The 20594-nt window shown below is 49.1% G+C and overlaps 1 protein-coding gene across 1 annotated transcript in view; it reads right to left on the reverse strand.

Annotated features, from left to right (window-relative positions):
• The window catches only part of UVRAG (UV radiation resistance associated), a 99765-nt gene extending 95428 nt beyond the window's left edge, over positions 1 to 4337 (reverse strand). Inside the window, exon 1 of the mRNA XM_076328490.1 lies at positions 4242 to 4337. Within this exon, the coding sequence (XP_076184605.1) occupies positions 4242 to 4322 (81 nt within the window). The 5' untranslated portion in view covers positions 4323 to 4337. The remainder of the gene's footprint in view (positions 1 to 4241) is intronic.
• Between the last annotated feature and the right edge of the window lie 16257 nt (positions 4338 to 20594).

Below are 20594 nucleotides of genomic sequence, written 5' to 3' on the forward strand. Positions count from 1 at the left end.
CAGCTGTGCACCGTGTCCTTATTCACCAGAGCATATCTAACTCCCTCACATGCACCCTCCCACGCAACACATCCAAAGTCTTTGAGTTGGAAACCCACCTTGGACATCACTACACAGGGCATACTGAAACATGATTGACCGACACTGAACTGGAACTAAAACTTCTGATGGAAAAGACCTAACTCTGTACAGCTCCTAGTGTAACCCCTAGTACCTGTAATATCTAGCTTTTCCCCCCTGTTACCCAGGCTACCTCCAGTGAGCAGAAAATTGCTTACATCAAGGTATCAATGATAAGGGTCCAAGAGTTGAACAGTTTCCTGGGGAAAAAAGCAGATATAGATGGAGGTGATCTGTGGTCCCATTATAGGACTGCCTTATGCACAGCCTAAACATCACGTATTGTTTTCCCCCTATAATTTGGAAGTAAGCCATAGATGATCAGAAGAAGATGATCAGTCAGGCCAGTGGAAATTAGCAACATGAGCAGACCAAACTTTTTAGCTTACAACTGGCAAGTACCGGTGGCAGAGAAGCAACCGGCTGATGAGCGTTTTCCCTGCGGTTGGTGTACAGTCAAACCACTTGGGAACGAGCTGTTGAAATACTTTACAGTCAGCCAAGTCACAGAAGCTCTAAGCTGTTACACGTATGACTTAGTACTCACCTGCTACACCGGAATCCACGTTGGGTTTTGTTCACTTTTCTTCTGTCATCTGTCTTTACCACAATAAAGTAGTAGGGGACATTTTTGTCATTTTCTAAAATGGTTCTAGCCATTAGTTCTGAGGGATCCTCCTCTGCTCCACCCAAAGCCAAAACCAATTATACCTATAGTTTACTCATGCCCTGGTTAGCCATCTAACCAAGAGAGACACTTCAGTCTATGGACATGGTTCTGACTGAATGCCTGAACCACAGACTGACTGGAAATCTTTTGTTTAAGAAAAAGTGTGGGTTCTTTTTCTTCCTTACAACTCCCTAATCATTCACTACAAACTGTGCACCAGTACAGCTGTTTGTACAACAATACATACAGTTCAAGTTTGCAGGTCTTCAAACACTATCTCACAGTTCATCAAGAGCTTCAGACTCTCTAATGTTGGAATTGACAGCAAAAGCTTATCAGTTTCAGCATGAAGGAAAAGTCTGAAGCGCTGGAGGCACTGGTCCACGAAGATGTGCTTTCCTGTCTCTAGACAACCACACATGACATCTGTTTTGGTCAGCACTTAGCACAGTAACATTCAACAAATCATTTCACTGCAGCATGACCGGCTCTCTAGGTTAAGACTGCATTTTTTGTCCAATCCCTTCCATCTAGAATATAAGAGTCTGAAAGGTTTGGGTCCCCCACCCCCCATTGCTTTGAACTGCTTATAACAACAGGACTAAAAAGTTTGTTTTGAGCGTTTAGAAATCAGTAAGTTATCATGACGCTCCTGGCTTTCTTGCATTGAGCAGCTAGGAAGAGATAATGCTAAAGAATCTCTGCTTTTAAAGTGTAATTATTTCACGACACATTTTCAGTTCTGTTAGACTCACTCTTCCAGCAAAAGAAAACGACACCCTGGCACAATTACTTAGGGATACAAATTGGAATTTTATACTTAACCAGATGCATTTCTTTACAGCCACATCCTCTGTTTCTCCCATGTAAAGCGTAGAATACAACAGCAAAAGGTCATCCTGCCACCAATGAACAAATTAAAGATTAGTCTGACACAAGCGCGGTCATACTGGCAAAAGGTTTTGAACATGACTTTTCACTCCTGCAAATGTGTCAGTAGAAGGAGCTTTGTTTTCTAACCAACATGAATTTCACTGGCACAATTAAATCTAGACTAAACCCAAATTAAACCTTCAACACTTCAGTCATTAAAAAGTCACCTTAGTCATTAAAAGCACTCACCTTAAGTTCACATTTGAGAATTTGTTCTTTAGAGAGATTTATAGCCATGACTCAGACCATCTTACTCTCATCCTTATAGTCAAAAAACGCAGCACTGGGTGTTCTAGAGAAAATTGCCTACTAAAACAAATCACCAAGTTGATTTCTGTGCTGGCAGGTAGAAAACAATTACCTTGCGTTACGTAGCACCACACTCGGATCAGCCAGATTTCTGCGTTGCAGAAGTGGTAAAATAGACTGGAATGACTTTTCCATTCTTTTTCATGATTCTGCAGTAAAACATCTCCAGGGTGATAGCCCCTTCAAGGTAAGGTATCTTGCAATTCAGTAACAGACTTTTAAGTTCAGATAATACAGTGAAAGAGGATGATTTGCTATCAGTGTATCCGACTGTAGTTTCAGAACTTCTTGATTTGATAGCAAGCACTGACACAGCATACAGATACCTCAGCACATGGTCCTTATATTTGCAGAGCACGCAGCAAAACAATACCTCAGACTTTGTCATAGCCTTACACTTCTTACAATTAACATTTCTTCAGCACCCATACAAGCATCCTGCGTGGCTTAAACTAAATATTTACTCGACTGGAACATCCCATAATTGATGATTCAGTTTCTGCTCCTACAAACTCCTACAAAAGTTTCTGCTCCTAGAAAAAAGACTGTGTTTTGGTCTCACTTTCACAAATGAAGTCAAATGACTAATAACTGAGGCTTCTCCCTGCAGCATTCACTTGGTTCTTGCACAAGCCTGGGAAAGAATAAAACCAAAAATTCAGCAGGGAGAAGGCCATACTTAATCTCCCGAGCGATCCACTGCTCTCTGTAAAGTTCATCCAAAGCAGTGCTCATGTTTATGTTCATTAACATAGAACAGGCCCGCATTTTAGAATAAGTACTTGCTCTCAAATTAGGGTCAATACTTGTACAGCTCCGGTAGCCAAGAGTCATCGCCATTCCCTCCCTTTGCCCCTAAGTGGATGTCTGGTAAATCATGTTTATCCGAGGAACAGTTACATCTTCATTTCAAGTTGACATCTATTGATTTTTCTCTAGTAACTCTTCATTTTCACACCTGGTAACACGTAGCTCAAGTAACTCGGATCGTGTGCCTACTTCTTAATAACGCCGACTGCACCGAGGCAGTGAACCAAAACTTCAAGTGCCGACTCACATCTTACAGTATTTCTAAAGAACAGCATGCCGTTGCCAAGTAATTATTCCCCCCTCCACCACTACTGCTTAAGCTCCTGTACAATAGAAGTCACTGCATGCAAGAGGGGAAAGGGCACAGGCTTAGGTTGACACCGATTGCTAAACCCTCATGCAGAGCCTAGACTTCCTCACTTAACCTTGCTCGTAATGCTCTCCAAAATTAAAACGTGGGACAGTTGCCCAGTAAACCAAAAGCCAACTATCAGCAAACAGGAAAAACAGACTTAGCCGAAGGAAGGATGTGATGGGGAGGGAACATTTCACCACTTTTCGGAATACACCGTACATTTTATCCATGCTCATCCCCCACCCCATTAAGAGACACCGCAGGAGAGAAGAGGGCACCTCAGCTGCTCCCGCCTCATCAGTTACCCATGCTTAAAGCCAATTTCTCTGGGTGTTATCTATGCTGCAACTCCCAGCTTTAGTTTGCACCCAGCACCTCTGTGGGCACAGAAGCAGCCTCTCAGGGTGAGGGAACCCCCCCCTTGACTCTCCAGTACTGGCAGGAGAGGGGCGCAGACCCCTGCGCCCATGCAAAGGGGACCTCACCCTCTCATCTTCCTACCAGCCCAAGAGAAGGTGCTCAAAACCCCTTGCCTTCAGGGACCCTCCTTCCATCAGCTCGGGGACTCTGCCTCAGGCATCCCCATACCTCGGAGAACCCCCCCTTACACCTCAGGGAGTACCTCTCCACCCCTTCTCCTCAGGGAGCACCCCCCCTTTCTCCTCAGGGCACCTCACACCTCGGGGAGCATCCCCCTTCTCCTCAGGGCACCCCACACTTCAGGGAACACCCCCCCTTCACCTCAGGGCACCCACACACCTCGAGGGGCACCCACACACCTCGAGGAGCACCCCACCACCACCTCAGGGAGCGTCCCCCCCTTCACCTCAGGGCACCCCACACCTCGGGGAGCATCCCTCCTTCTCCTCAGGGCACCCCACACCTCAGGGAGCAACCCCCCCCTTCTCCTCAGGGCACCCCACACTTCAGGGCGCATCCCCCTTCACCTCAGGGAGCACCCCCCACCTCGGGGAGCACCCCTCACACACACCTCAGGGCAGCCCCCTTCACCTCAGGGCACCCCCCAGCTGAGGCCCGCCGTACCTGCTGCGAGGGCAGCTCCACATGCAAGGCCCGGGTGGCGGAGCCCGGGGGTAAGGCGGCGGGGCCGGCGGCCGAGCTCATCCTCACGGCGGAGCAACGGCCGGGCAACGGCTGCAGCGCCTGCGCATGAGCCGCGCGGGCCGCTCCCCCGCCGCCACCGCCGGGCACCCAGGGGTTAATGGCGGCAGCAGCACCGGCCCGGGCCGCTCGCTACGGAGCCATATTACCGCAGTGCTGGGGGGCGGGCGGCGGGGGGCGGGAGGGAAGGAGCGTCCCGCTCGCTCATTGGCCCGCGCTCCACCGAGGCGGGAGCCCGGGCGCGTCCTTGAGACGCTACTGGCTGAAAGGAACGCCAATCGACGCTCCTCTCCGCGGCCTCTGTCAAACCGTTGGAAGGGGAGCCGGCGCCGATTGGAGCGCCGACTTCCGGAAGGCGGAACGGCGCCCGAAGGAGCGGCTGACGATTGGAGGAAAGAGGTTTTGATTGACATCGCTCGTCCTCCGTCACGTGTGGGGGGAGCTGTTTTTATCACGTGGTGGGACGAAAATATTTTGCTGGGTGTGTGCGCGGGGGGGGGGGGGGCGCTGTCGCCATGGCAACGGGGAGCGGCCTGGGCCCGCCGCGGCCCGGGCCTCGCTGAGGGGCCGGCGGCGCCGTGCTGGGGGCGGCCGGGGGCGGGCGGCCGGGACCGGGGTCCCGGGACCGGGGTCCCCGAGCGGGTGCGGTCCCTCGGCTGGACCCTCTTGGCACGCCAACCGGCCCCACATCACGCCAGCTTGCCCCTCATCAGGCCAGCCTGCCCTGCCTATAGGCCAACCTGCCCCACCTCACCCCAGCCTGCCTCACACTACATCCACCTGCCCCACCTCACCCCAACCTGCCCCACCTCACCCCAACCTGCCCCACATCACCCCAACCTGCCTCACACTACATCCACCTGCCCCACATCACCCCAAACTGCCTCACCTCACCCCAACCTGCCCCACATCACCCCAACCTGCCTCACCTCACCCCAACCTGCCCCACCTCACCCCAACCTGCCTCACACTACATCCACCTGCCCCACATCACCCCAACCTGTCCCACCTCACCCCAACCTGCCCCACATCACCCCAACCTGCCCCACCTCACCCCAACCTCCCCCACATCACCCCAACCTGCCTCACACTACATCCACCTGCCCCACATCACCCCAAACTGCCTCACCTCACCCCAACTTGCCCCACATCACCCCAACCTGCCTCACCTCACCCAACCTGCCCCACATCACCCCAACCTGCCTCACATCACCCCAACCTGCCCCACATCACCCCAACCTGCCTCACATCACCCCAACCTGTCCCACCTCACCCCAACCTGCCCCACATCACCCCAACCTGCCTCACACTACATCCACCTGCCCCACATCACCCCAACCTGTCCCACCTCACCCCAACCTGCCCCACATCACCCCAACCTGCCCCACCTCACCCCAACCTGCCCCACATCACCCCAACCTGCCCCACATCACCCCAACCTGCCTCACATCACCCCAACCTGCCTCACACTACATCCACCTGCCCCACATCACCCCAACCTGTCCCACCTCACCCCAACCTGCCCCACATCACCCCAACCTGCCCCACCTCACCCCAACCTGTCCCACCTCACCCCAGCCTGCCCCACATCACCCCAACCTGCCCCACCTCACCCCAACCTGCCCCACATCACCCCAACCTGCCCCACCTCACCCCAACCTGCCCCACATCACCCCAACCTGCCTCACATCACCCCAACCTGTCCCACCTCACCCCAACCTGCCTCACACTACATCCACCTGCCCCACATCACCCCAAACTGCCTCACCTCACCCAACCTGCCCCACATCACCCCAACCTGCCTCACATCACCCCAACCTGTCCCACCTCACCCCAACCTGTCCCACCTCACCCCAGCCTGCCCCACCTCACCCCAACCTGTCCCACCTCACCCCAACCTGTACCACCTCACCCCAGCCTGTCCCACCTCACCCCAACCTGCCCCACCTCACCCCAACCTGTCTCACGCTATCTCCACCTGCCCCACCTCACCCCAACCTGCCCCACATCACCCCAACCTGCCTCACACTACATCCACCTGCCTCACATCACCCCAAACTGCCTCACCTCACCCCAACTTGCCCCACATCACCCCAACCTGCCCCACATCACCCCAACCTGCCCCACGTCACACCAACCAGCCCCACAAATGACCAACCTGCCCCATAACGGGCAAACCTTTCCCACATCATGCCAACCAACCCAACATCGCTCCAACCCATCCCACTTCACACCAGCCCACCCCACATCAGGCCAACTCACCCCACATCAGGCCAACCCTGATGCCAACACACGCCGCGGCCCAACACAGCCGTCCCCCCAGCACCCACCTCCATCCCACCCCACCCAGGCATCACCCATCCTGGCCAGAAGCACCATCCCCACCGGGGCGGCACCATCCCCACGTACCACGCAGCACCGGGAGCGCCAGTCCTCTCCCCGCGCCCCGCAGGGGCCGCCCGTCCCCACGGTGCCCTGCAGCACCTGCCCGGCGTAGGCGTCCGCGCTGGAGACGCTCGTCCCCATCGCACTGCTGGGGACCAGCACGGGCTGTGCCGAAACACCCGTCCCCACACTGCCAGGAACGCCCGTCCCACCACCCCGGCAGCAACACTGGGAATGCCTGTCCCTGGTGTGCGCCGCGGCACTGGAAATGCCTGTTCCCGCCGGGCCGGGCGGCTCTGGAAAGGTTGAGCGTGGCGTGCAGTGCTGGAAAGTCCTGTCCTCCTGTTCTCCTGTCTTCCTCTCCTCCTCTCCTCTTCTCCTCTTGTTCTCCTGTCCTCAGCTCCGTGCAGCTCCCACACCAGGGTGACCTTCTCCGCTGGAAGCCCACCAAGCCTTCGTTCACCTGCAGGTTTTGGAATATTCATGCTGCGTTGACGTGCGTTGTACCGGCGTTTTCATCTTGGGTATTCAATGGTGAACTCATTAAAAATAAAATAAAAAAAAAAGAGGAAGAATAGTGAAAAGTGGAGTGGAAAGTCAAGTTTTCTGGAGTTTGATGGTCATCCTTGCAGAAGTCATCCTCTTCCATCCTTTTCCATCCTCACCCTCCCTTGCGGCCGCTCGCCATGGTCTGCCTTTCCCCAGAGGACTTCCTAGGAGTTGAAAACGGAGCTGCCAAACTTTTCCCCTCTGTAATTCCCCGTTTCACCACAGAGCGACACGTCGGCGTGGACTTTTTTTACCAAACTGTGTGCTTCTGTGTGTGGGTGCCCACTAAGTTCGATACCTCGAGCTTAAGTTTCAGGCATCGTGAGCCTGGAGTTGTGCTTGAGCTCTGCATCTTGCTGCCTCTGATTAGGAATTATTTCAACACAGTGACCTTTTGTTGGAAGATCTTCTGGGAACCAGTGCATCTCCATTTTTTCCTTCTGATGAAAAAACCCTACTATTTCAGTATTTTCAGTAAAGTGCTCTTTTTCAGGCATCCAGGCTCCTGAGCCACGCCGTGGAGATCAGGAGGTTTAAACATAGTAATTTCAGACCTGTTGTATCAACTTGATTCACCTCCTGGTTGCTGGTTCATTACAATACACGTGCTCCGTCCCTTTGAACTTTCCATCTTCACCTTGCAGGATCGAAACTTGCTTTTTAAGATGAAATTCGGGGGTTTTTTTGCCCAAGGTGTGAAAAATGCAGTTGGAATGACAAAAATGATCATAAAATCAAGAGATTTGGGAATGCTTTATGAATTTGAAACTCTTTACATATGCTTCCTCCAGTGAGCAAAACTAATTCTAGCTCAAACTTATATATAAAATCAGAGAGGATCACAGTTGTAAGAACAGTTATTCCTGAGATAACTCACTAAAAACAGTTTATGGAAACAGCGTGAAGATGCCGCTGCTTGTTTGCCCAAAACAGCAAAGGAATTAAAAAAAAAAAAAAAAATCAATCCTCGGATGATACGTGACTTTTCTGTGACTAACTTATGCTGATTTGGTGAATTTAAAGTCCATACGACACTACTGTAGCAGGATTTTCCTCTTTTTCTTCATTTCCACAGGAGCAGAAGACTATCACAAAACCTTCTTAAAATACTGATGTTTAGAAAAGTCAAATGAGTTACTTAACGTAGCAGCCCGCACGCTCTGTATATGGAGATTGCATTTAATTTGCTGCTTAATGCAGACTGAGAGCTCTAACCCATAATTCAGGGTCTAAAAAGCAAAATTTCCCCCAGAGGAAAATTCAAATATGACCCCAAATCCCATGTTGATTTATTAATGATTTTGTAGCGGTGGAACTGATACAGCTCCAAAGAAGTCCCTGCAGATTTCCAGCTCATGCTAGCTAAGGTTTTGGCCTCATATTCTGCATTTCGCACTTATCTTTAGTTCTTGCTCTCTTAGCGTGACAAGGAGCTGTTCGCAAGGGCATTATAAAATGCTCGTTAGACACGACGCCGTCCCGTCGTAGTACTGAGGAGTTTCTAGGGATAAGGTTTCAGTTTTACATTTGATTTTCACCAGCTTTCAGAGGTTAAGTCCGTCCCTCGCATAGTTCACTACAGTGACCATTCCACACGATTAAGAGTCATTTAATAACCCAGATTGTGCCTGAATTTGAACAAAATAATCAACCCTCTTGGGCTTAAAATAATTAGTTAATTAATAAGGATTTGTGGATTATTTTAACCAGAGTATTTGCAAGCTGCAGCCGGGGAGGACTGTGGCTTCTTTTATCCCTGGATTATGAGCAGTCACTCGGAGCAGTAATGCTGGAGCGATACTGCTGATCTCAGCTGTATACGTGGCATTACGTAGGACCCTATGTCATTTACTGACGCCCTAGGAAATCGGCATTTGAATTTTTTAACCACATAAAAACGCCGGCGTTATCTGTCTGCATCGTTTTGAAGATCACAGCGTGACCTTTATTACGTCCCAGTAGATGTTCCTGCGGCTGATGATCATAGAAGATAAAATTCCTGTGGCTGCAGCCAGTGCGTGGATGCACGCAGCGCTCCCACCTCCATGACCTGCCCATCTGCCCAAGCTGAGTGGTGCGATCGACACGCCGGAGGGATGGGATGCCATCCAGAGGGACCTGGACAGGCTCGAGAAGTGGGCCCGTGTGAACCTCATGAGGTTGAACAAGGTCAAGTGCAAGGTCCTGCAACCTGGGTCGGGGCAAGCCCCGGTATCACTACAGGCTGGGGGATGAAGGGATGGAGAGCAGCCCTGCCGAGAAGGACTTGGGGGTACTGGTGGATGAAAAGCTGGACATGAGCCGGCAATGTGCGCTCGCAGCCCAGAAGGCCAATCGTATCCTGGGCTGCATCCAAAGCAGCGTGGCCAGCAGGTCGAGGGAGGGGATTCTGCCCCTCTGCTCTGCTCTGCTGAGACCCCCCTGGAGCACTGCGTCCAGCTCTGGAGCCCTCAGCATAAGAAAGACACGGACCTGTTGGAGCAGGTCCAGAGGAGGGTCACAAAGATGATCAGGGGGCTGGAACACCTCTGCTGTGAAGAAAGGCTGAGAGAGTTGGGGTTGTTCAGCCTGGAGAAGAGAAGGCTTCGGGGAGACCTTACTTCAGCCTGTCAGTACTTAAAGGGGGCTGATAAAAAAGATGGCGGCAAACTTTTTAGCAGGGCCTGTTGCGACAGGACAAGGGGGAATGGCTTTAAACTAAAGGGGGGTAGATTTAGACTAGATCTAAGGAAGAAATGTTTTACGCTGAGGGTGGTGAAGCACTGGCCCAGGTTGCCCAGAGAGGTGGTGGATGCCCCATCCCTGGAAACATTCCCGGTCAGGCTGGACGGGGCTCTGAGCAACCTGATCTAGTTGAAGATGTCCCTGCCCACGGCAGGGGGTTGGACTAGATCGTTAAAGGTCCCTTCCAACCCAAACCGTTCTGATATTCTATGATTCTGTGATCTTCAGTTTTCTTCAAGTTAATCCAACAGGCAAACAGGCAAAAAAAGAGTTTTCAAAAACATCATCTGATTACCGAGCACGTCTTTTGTTCACGTGGTCTAAACTCACACCAGCAGCTCCTCGCTTTGACCTTACAGAAAGCCAGAAGCAGTTTCTTCTGGACATTTTTTGTGGAAAGCAAAGCCAGAAAATAATTAAAATTATTATTAACAGAATTTCAAAATGCAATTTTAACAAGATAGGGTAAACAATCTTGCAGAATAAAGCATATTTTCGAAAACCCTCTGGAGAAGGCTGGATGAAATAGCACTCAGGAATTGTCAGAAATGCCGTTTGAAAACTTAAGTGACATTTCTTGAAGCACTACTATGTCAGTGCTCTTTTTGCTTGGTGGCGCTGAATTGGAGACACACGGGCTAGTGTCCTTTCAAATGACACGTGGTGGAGAGACGCTGCCTGCAGGTCATTACAGAGATTATTTAATAGACTTTATTGCAAGTTTTGTCATGCTAGAAGCTTTGGGAAAGGAAGCAATGACCGTGTGGCTAAGGGTAATTCCTACTTCTGCCGCAGATCAGGTCAAATATGCTTCTTATTGGGGTATGAGATCATTGCAAAATCACTCAAATGAGCAAACGTGCTTCAGTGACGGATGAAAGGATTCCAAGTGCAGAGCAAATTACTTCAAGTTTGCCATCTATTTAAAGAAGAGGAAAAAGCTTACGTTTTGCCACTGAGTGCCTATTAAATAATGTCATTTAGAGCCGCAGATGTGTGGTTAAAAGAGCTTGTTTAGCTTTGCCTTTGGAGAGATCAAGCCCAAACAACAGAGACTAACATCAGAGACTGGGTTTGTGGGCACTAAACCCCGGACCCCTTTATATCCAAGGTATTTCTGAGTGTCTGTATTTCTAGTTGAAGGCGAGTATGTTTGCTCTATCCCCAGAGGTTGTTTTAAACTGCTGTAAGACACTTGCGGCTACCTAAGACTTTCTAGTCATCCCTATGCAATAGATCAGAGGCTCACAGTGAAAAGCAGGACAAAGATCAGATCTTTTTCCTATAGAGGCCCTTGGCTTTCAATTAAAAGCGATGTATGTCTGTGAGCATCAGCTGAAGAGCCATTAAGATATGAGCTGGTACTAAAAAAGTACTGGTCTACATGAAGATATGCAGAAAAACGCTGAAAATCTGTGCTCAAGTTATACCACATTAAACTCCAAGGGGTGTTTATTAATTTGCAAGTAAATTGGCCAACGTTTGCACTTCATTGCTGTCAGCTGCATAAATGGTTTTGTTAATCGATTTCATTAATTTATTGTGTTTCCTGAATGTCCCAATATAGATAAACCCTACCTCAGATAGAGAGACCTCGTTGTATTTTTGATACACCATATTCTGGTCACATTATGCGCACAGAGGAAATCCCCGTTCAGTAGAAGAAATCTTCAAGTCAGCTCACGACCATCAGAGACAATTTCCATGGAGGACATGGAAGGGGATTCTTGGTGCTTTGGAGTGCAAATGATGCTTAGAGTATCTATTATTATCCTGGTGCTTAGAAGAGATATTATTTTCATGGAAAAACTTCCTTCTCGGACTCAAATATGTATTTTAAATGAGATAGGGAAAAAAATATCTTGTAAATGAGAGAGAGTCATGAAGGAGAAAAGCAGCACTATCTCAGAACAAGGTGATGCCCACATCAACCTTTACAAACCAGCGTCATTCCCATACCGACTAGGTTGTACAAGAAGTAATTGGTAGTTCTGGTAATTTCTTTAGGCACCGAGTGCTTTTTTGCTGTGTGGACTTTAGCATTTGTCACCTGGGCTCTACCCTCGTCAGAGTCTTCACAGCACAATTGCAAAATATGGAGCACCAGCCCATAAAACAAACCTAATTTCTGGGAAAACACTTCTTGCTTTAAACCATATTGCTTTAAAACCACGTGTGTATTATTTCTTTGAAGCCTTCAGTATACTAAAACATTGTGGTTTGGGGGAAAGGGTGTGGTTTGTTTTGCTGGTTTTTTGGGTAGCTTGAGAAACATGTTGGTAAACTGAAGTAATCCGACCAAGATAGGCTGATTTTAAACCCACTGAAGTCAACAGATTAAATTTAAGCGTCTTTGGTGGCGTTCTGATCAAGTTTGTGGTGAGGGTTTGCAAAAAAAAACCCCTCGTCAAGTCATGCCGGCTTGGGATGAGGTTCACCAAATGGCCAAGACATCATGATGCAAGTCAGTTCAGCGATGAATGCCGCAGCAGTAGTTGTACCTGAATTAGCCCTGACACACTGTTTTCCCAACCTTTTCTCACCAACCTGTGATGGAGGCAATCTGTTCCAACCTTCTTAACTATCCTAGAAAGTTTTTCTTCAATAGCAAATGCAAATTTTTTTTCTGCTGCCTTTAAAATCTGTTGTTATTTGCCTTATTTTCAGGGAATGATGGATGCGTGGATCTAAGATACTGGCAAACTTTAGGGATATTGCACTCAGTTTTGCTACAGGAATCTCTCCTCCCCCCGGTTATAGTGTAACCTGAGTACATGAACCTGAATTTTTTTCTTTGGAAAAGATATTTCGGCATGTTTACTCCTGCGAGGGGGTTGCCAATTAGTTTAGAAGTTGTTTGAATTAGCTTGTTGAAAAATCCAAACAAAAGCTTATTGTCCAAAAGAGCTGGAGGGGGGTCAAGTGGCAGGGGGTTGTAAAAACTGCCTTCAGAAGGATGTTATTACCTCATCACTGTGGCCATAAAGAACAGCTTTCACCAGAAAAAGTTTAACAAGTCCAATAAATGTTCAAAGAACCTCACAAAAAGCTTCTCGGTTTGGAAACGACGTGAGCCATTTCTTGCCGCGTTACGTTCTCAGCGTGGTAAAAGAGAATTGCTGCCATGCGAAGTCGCGCTGTGATCTTCCCAGGTTTCACAAGCCAGGCAGAATCTGGCCCAGGCAGTTTGGGATGAGGATGTTTTAAAAGGCCTCCTGGAAATGGCCTTTGGGATTAAAGCCATGAGCCCGCGGTGTGCTTACTCAGGGACAAGTCTGCATTAAACACAGGAGTTTTGGGCTTTGTGGGGACTACACGTGAGCGTCGAGCGAGGGAGTGCTTGCATCCTGCTTAGTCAAGGCTTAGCAAGGTGCTGTTTTGCCCTTTGAATTGCTGCTGCAATAGTTGGGACAATGTTATTTTGGATCTGATATAAAACCAACACCCCGGGTCATTAAATGTGCTCTAGAATGGAAGATGCTGTACAAATATACGTAATTACTGAATGTGCTTCATGAGCGAACAGAGGCAGCTGAAATTTATTTAACCATACAGACAATGAACTAAAAGGCAGAGCAGGGAAAAAAAAAAAAGGAGGATTAATCAGCATGGGATAAGGAATAGTATTTTCCAATATTTTTTTCCCCGAGTTTTCAGCTGGTCATAGAAGAAAGCCATATCAGTATTTGCTGCTTTGGGATTACACAAAGCTGCCTGGCGGAAAAGGACCTGGGGGTGCTGGTCGACAGCCGGCTGAACATGAGCCGGCAGTGTGCCCAGGCGGTCAAGAAGGCCAACGGCATCCTGGCCTGTATCAGAAATAGCGTGGCCAGCAGGAGCAGGGAAGTGATCGTGCCCCTGTACTCGGCCCTGGTGAGGCCGCACCTCGAATACTGTGTTCAGTTTTGGGCCCCTCACTCCAAGAAGGACGTCGAGGTGCTGGAGCGTGTCCAGAGAAGGGCAACGAGGCTGGTGAGGGGTCTGGAGAACAAGTCTGCTGAGGAGCGGCTGAGGGAACTGGGGTTGTTTAGCCTGGAGAAGAGGAGGCTGAGGGGAGACCTCATCGCTCTCTACAACCACCTGAAAGGAGGTTGTAGCGAGGTGGGGTCGGTCTCTTCTCCCAAGTAACAAGCGACAGGACGAGAGGAAACGGCCTCAAGTTGTGCCAGGGGAGGTTTAGATTGGACGTGAGGAAAAATGTCTGTACTGAAAGAGTGGTTAAACATTGGAACAGGCTGCCCAGGGAAGTGGTGGAGTCCCCATCCCTGGAGGTATTTAAAAGACGTGTAGATGAGGCGCTTAGGGACATGGTTTAGTGGGCCTGGTGGTGTTGGGTCGACGGTTGGACTCGATGATCTTAGAGGTCTTTTCTTACCTTAATGATTCTATGATTCTATACACCAGATATAAATGTTACGGGTCTTAGCTTATGTACTACAGTGTTGATCATTCTGGGGACTGTCCTAGGGGTGTGCTGATAAAAGCAGGCTACCTCTGAAACTCCCTGTTCTAACACACATGCTTTGTCTGCTGTTGATGATGCTTCTTGGACTGATGACAACATGTCTACATCTTCTGTGTTTGGTTTTTTTTTTTTTAAATTATAGGAGTTGGAAAAGAAATTAGAAAAACTGTTATAGGATCATTCATTGAGCTGAAGTGTTAGCCTCCGATAGCTTAAGTGCATGGCACAGAAATAGCTCAAATGCTATTTTCCCTTGGGATCATTATTCTTTAATAGAAAGTTTCAGTGTATCTAACGTCAAAGGAAGACACGCGATTGCTCTGGAGAAGGAACTAACAAGCAACTTCTTTGCTCTGAAAGTAATTCTACAACCTCAGATCAGCCAATAAAGCATCTTTTATGTCAGAAAAATTAAATCAGTTGCAGCTTTCTGCTTGCTCACAAGACACTGACTCTGCACAGGGCCATCCACCAAAGCAGCTCAGTGACCTTTTAGCACATGGGGTCCATCATACCCACCCACCTCAAAGTGGTCGTCACCAGTCACTTACTCTCACTGGAGACTACATTGAAAGCCCATGTAAATCAACCAGAAGATGCTTTCTGATTTCGGTGGACCGTATACCAAGGCCAAAGGCTGGTGGTTCATCACTGAATAAGCACTGGGTCTGCAGGTTGCTGCCAGCACTGTCTTCCAAGCAAGATGCAAAAATCCTAAGGTCCTGTATAGGTATGGTCATGAAATATCCCCTGCCACATTGCCAGGAGTCCCCAAACGAAATTTATCTCTGAATTCTGCTTGAATTAAAGTCCCTCCCTTTACTGCACCTGCATTTTCATCTTGCAGAGGTGGTATTTTGATTTCCTCACTTCATCTGATGTGAAATGGTTGTACTTTGCACCCCAGAAGTGGTTGCATTTTGCCAACGGGCAAAGTAAATCCTTCTGTGGAATATTTATAGAGCTCTTTAACGCCCTTTGAATGGAAAGCCTCTGCAGGATGATCTGTTAATGAGTATGAAACCTAAGCATACGTAAGGAGAAAAAAATATCGATATACACATCGGCTGGGAGCCCGCTGGCTGTGAAGCCTCCCCAGGACAGCATTTGCACCAAAAGCTTGTACTCTTATTGGCTGTAAGCACCTCCAGGACAATATAGTGCCGTTACACCAAGCCATCAAGGCTTTCTTGATCTTTGACTTATTTGGTATCATTTGCAGGTCGTAACATTTTGACTGAATCTTCACTGATGAAACCTGTACATCCCTTTAGAAAGAATTTGTTGGAAGGCACATCCACACCCTCTGATGTGACAAGGAGGGAGAATGGATGGGTAGTATGGTTGCTGCTGCTATACAGACTATTTGGATAAGATATCTGCCATCCACTACTTCCAACCGGTCATACAGGTCAGCTATAGACTACTTCCTAACCTTCCCGTTAGTTCATTGAACAAGCCGTGTCTCAAGACATTCAGCAGCCCAGTCACTTTGTCAGGGATAAGCCTGTGGTCAGGATGGACATCGACGTCTCTTCGTGCTCTGTTGGCATTACGGGCTTGAGGCAGAAAAGCTCATCTGACAGTAGAGAAAATGGGCAACAGCTTGATGGCAGCTATTGGTGTCTATGGCAAACTCTAGTCAGAGAACTTAATGTTTGGAGAACTGAGCTAATTTCCCCAAAACTCACACTCTCAGGGTGGGAGAACAGAAATAAACGTCAGTCCAGTTCTTCCTGCTGCCTGACTTGGAGAAGGTTATTAGACAGCAATGTTTGTATTAAGGAATCCACAATAAGAGTGTTTTTGGGATGCCGGGCAATGGGAATATGAGATCTTGGCACAGAGGCTAATATTTGGCTCGGTCAAACACAACAGGAAGGCCACCCTGCACTGTGTAACCTCAATCAAAGCACAACAGAAAGCGCAGAGCAAAGCCAGGAGCTATTCCGGGAAAAACTCCCGATGTGTGATCAGCTAGCAAGGGTGGATCAGATCCGGGAGAAACCAGGGGGACCAGTAAATGATCAGACCATGGATGGAGTTCGAATTCCCACCAGGCTTCTCTTATAGCCTTTTGTAGCCTGTTAAAACATCCTCACCCCCAAGTCCCCCTGCCCAGAAGAAGAAAAGATAACCACAAAGCAGAGTAGAGAAAGCTCTGCATCGGCTTTTTTATTCCTGCCCTTTCAGCTGCAAAAGGTGGTCCCTTGAACCCCTGGCAGGAGTAGGCAAGAAATTGCTGTTTTTGTGATGGTCCAGATTTTCCTTCAGAGGGAAAAAAAACGCATTTAGCTGAGCTGTTGCCAAACAGCACCATTTTCCCGAGGATCATTTTACAGCATGAAGCTTAGAAGGATTTGCACCGTAGGAATTCATTTGTTGTTCCATGTGGTACTGCTGCTTGGGCTAAATTGACAAAATATTTATCCAGAGGGTAACGCATCCATTTCTGCTCTGTGCCTCCTCCTCGTACAAGGCCGTTCCAGTCTGGGTTAGTGGTTTCTCGGCATTGCTACCTGGCATTTCCCCAAAAGGCTTTCGGTTTTTTCTTATCGTGGAGTTACTGACAGGCACCTCATGAGGGCAGCATGTCCCCGCTTTTCTTTTTTCCACCTTTCATTTGACCCTGCTCTGCTTCCAGACCGAAGCAAAAAAAAAGCTCTGTACACACTACAGACGACACTATTCTGCTTATGCGGCTTGAATTAATGAGGGTCTCGAAGCAAGCTGGTGACATCCCACCTCATGACACGCTGGTGCTATAGAAAATAGTGCTGCCCTGCTTTGCAGATAGGGAAAAAGCAGCTAAGTAAACCCGTGTAACGTGCTTAGGATGCCCTATGGCTGGCAGTCGAGGAAGGCATAAATCATCGCAGGTGGCCTGCACCCAATTGCCATGCTTTTTCCATAAATTTAGTCATGTACCCTTTTGCTCCAGTTCTGTTTGCCAGAGGGAGAGCTCTGATTTGAGGCAAAGGGGATAAAACAGGACATAAACTATGTATATGCAGGAGGAAGAAGAGGTGACAGTGGAAAGTCCCCTCTCCCAGCCTGTAAGGGGGCACAAACAGGTACAAAAACACATTGAAAGTCCCCCAGCTACTTTCCTTCCCCTTTTAACAGGCAAGTTTATGAGCCCACTCCCAGCCAGAAAGGAGGAGAGATGCATCTGTCAGGAAGGGGCAAATATAAGAGTGCAAGACGACTGAAACCAGAAAGGGCTGATAGAGCCCTGTGCAGAGGAAAGGACAGGGTTATCGGGACTCTTGCAGGTGTAATGAGGAATGTGAGGAGGGCAGGGAGGTCTTAAAGCACTGGAGAAGTGCAAATGCACTTTAAGATCAAGCTAAACAACAGCAGAGGAAGGGAAGGTTGCTGAGCTAAAGGCAAGACAGGTCCACAGGAAAGCAAAGATGCCCATTTCTCAAAAAAGACTGTGAGAACAGTTTTATAAGAGCTGGTCTATCATGGGCAGGAGCCTACCTCTTGTTACGGCCAAAGGAAGACTATCAGTACTTAAAGGGGGCTGATAAGAAAGATGGGGACAGACTTTTTAGCAGGGCCTGTTGCGACAGGACAAGGGGGAATGGCTTTAAACTAAAGGGGGGTAGATTCAGACTAGATCTAGGGAAGAAATGTTTTACGCTGAGGGTGGTGAAGCACTGGCCCAGGTTGCCCAGAGAGGTGGTGGATGCCCCATCCCTGGAAACATTCCAGGTCAGGTTGGACAGGGCTCTGAGCAACCTGATCTAGTGGAAGATGTCCCTGCCCACGGCAGGGGGGTTGGACTAGATGACCTTTAGAGGTCCCTTCCAACCCAAACTATTCTATGATTCTATAAGATGCCTGGACAACAAGGCAAGAACATAGTGATACCATGCTGACACTGCCCCAGCAACCTGTAGCCTGGTCACCACTCAGTCAGAGGTGCTAACTTTAATTTCTATTAACATTTAGGTTATTTTACAATACGATCTCTTTTGTTCTGGATGCTGTGTACATCAAAGGCAGCCCCTCCCCAAGAAGTCTCTATGTTACATAGGCAAGGGCGTAAGTAGGAAAATGTAGGCACAGGAGAAGGTACCTACAGTACCACGACACCCCCAGTGAGTTTTCTGCTAAATCAGTCAAAATCATTAAACACACCACAAACCAGAGATGAATTTTAGGCAAGGCTCTTACCCCTGCACTCCTAAGATTGGCAAGAGAAGGGAAAACCAACTGCAGAAAAACAGCTCGGAAGGAGTCATTTGTCCATGAGCTCAGCTCAGAAGGGTGCTTGAAACTTGGATGAGACTAGCATGTCCTGGGCTGGTACCTTGGGCACAAGATGAGATCAAAGGAAAATTCCAGTTTTATAGACTGGTGGCAAATGGGTAGAAAAGAACAATATTCAGTGGCAACCTCATGTTAGACCTTAATTAACGGGACTTCCAGCACAGCCAAGAGTTTTGGCCAGAGCTGGTCCCACCTTGCAGTATGGACAATTGCAGGACATTTATTAGTGCAGGCCTTTGCAGGAGTGGATCTTTAATTTGCAATAGCTCCCTTGCTCATCTGCTTTAGGAGGATTTGCAAGCAGCAGCTGTGCTTTGATACAAAACTCAATAATGGAACACATTGCTTGGAAAAAGCTCTGCAAGAACTGACCTCCTCCAGTTTGTGCCAAGGCTTTAGAACAGAGCATTCATGGCTTTCCTTGCTGTGCATTTCCAGCCAAGTCACTGGAAACCCAGCCTTAAATGTTTGCTAGCAGAAAACATGAAGACCAGATCAATTAGCGGGACAAGCAGGGGGTCAGGCCCAGCCAGCACGGGTTCATGAGAGGCAGGTCCTGCTTGACCAACCTGATCTCCTTCTATGACCAGGTGACCCGCCTAGTGGATGAGGGAAAGGCTGTGGATGTGGTCTACCTGGACTTCAGCAAGGCCTTTGACACCGTCTCCCACAGCATTCTCCTGGAGAAGCTGGTGGCTCACGGCTTAGACAGGTGGACTCTGCGCTGGGTCAAAAACTGGCTGGACGGCCGGGCCCAGAGAGTTGTGGTGAATGGAGTTACATCCAGTTGGCGGCCGGTCACGAGCGGTGTTCCCCAGGGCTCAGTACTGGGGCCGGTCTTGTTCAATATCTTTATCAATGATCTGGATGAGGGGATCGAGTGCTCCCTCAGTAAGTTTGCAGACGACACCAAGTTGGGCGGGAGTGTTGATCTGCTCGAGGGTAGGAAGGCTCTGCAGAGGGACCTGGACAGGCTGGATCCATGGGCCGAGGCCAACTGTATGAGGTTCAACAAGGCCAAGTGCCGGGTCCTGCACTTCGGCCACAACAACCCCATGCAGCGCTACAGGCTTGGGGAAGAGGGGCTGGAAAGCTGCCTGTCGGAAAAGGACCCGGGGGTGCTGGTCGACAGCCGGCTGAACATGAGCCGGCAGTGTGCCCAGGCGGCCAAGAAGGCCAATGGCATCCTGGCCTGGATCAGAAATGGTGTGGCCAGCAGGAGTAGGGAAGTGATCGTGCCCCTGTACTCGGCCCTGGTGAGGCCGCACCTCCAATACTGTGTTCAGTTTTGGGCCCCTCACTCCAAGAAGGACGTCGAGGTGCTGGAGCGTGTCCAGAGAAGGGCAACGAGGCTGGTGAGGGGTCTGGAGAACAAGTCTGCTGAGGAGCGGCTGAGGGAACTGGGGTTGTTTAGCCTGGAGAAGAGGAGGCTGAGGGGAGACCTCATCGCTCTCTACAACCACCTGAAAGGAGGTTGTAGCGAGGTGGGGTCGGTCTCTTCTCCCAAGGAACAAGCGATAGGATGAGAGGAAATGGCCTCAAGTTGTGCCAGGGGAGGTTTAGATTGGACGTGAGGAAAAATTTCTGTACTGAAAGAGTGGTTAAACATTGGGACAGGCTGCCCAGGGAAGTGGTGGAGTCCCCATCCCTGGAGGTATTTAAAAGACGAGTAGATGAGGCGCTTAGGGACATGGTTTAGTGGGCCTGGTGGTGTTGGGTTGACAGTTGGACTCAATGATCTTAGAGGTCTTTTCCAACCTCAATGATTCTATGATTCTATAATTTTACTAGGGGTGAGAAGGGGAGGTTAGCAACACACCAGGTTTATCTTCTAAAGCAGGCGGCTTCCAAAGTCCATTGCCCAAACCTGA

Source organism: Aptenodytes patagonicus, chromosome 1, assembly GCF_965638725.1.
Source record: "Aptenodytes patagonicus chromosome 1, bAptPat1.pri.cur, whole genome shotgun sequence".
Classification (NCBI taxonomy): Eukaryota; Metazoa; Chordata; class Aves; order Sphenisciformes; family Spheniscidae; genus Aptenodytes; species Aptenodytes patagonicus.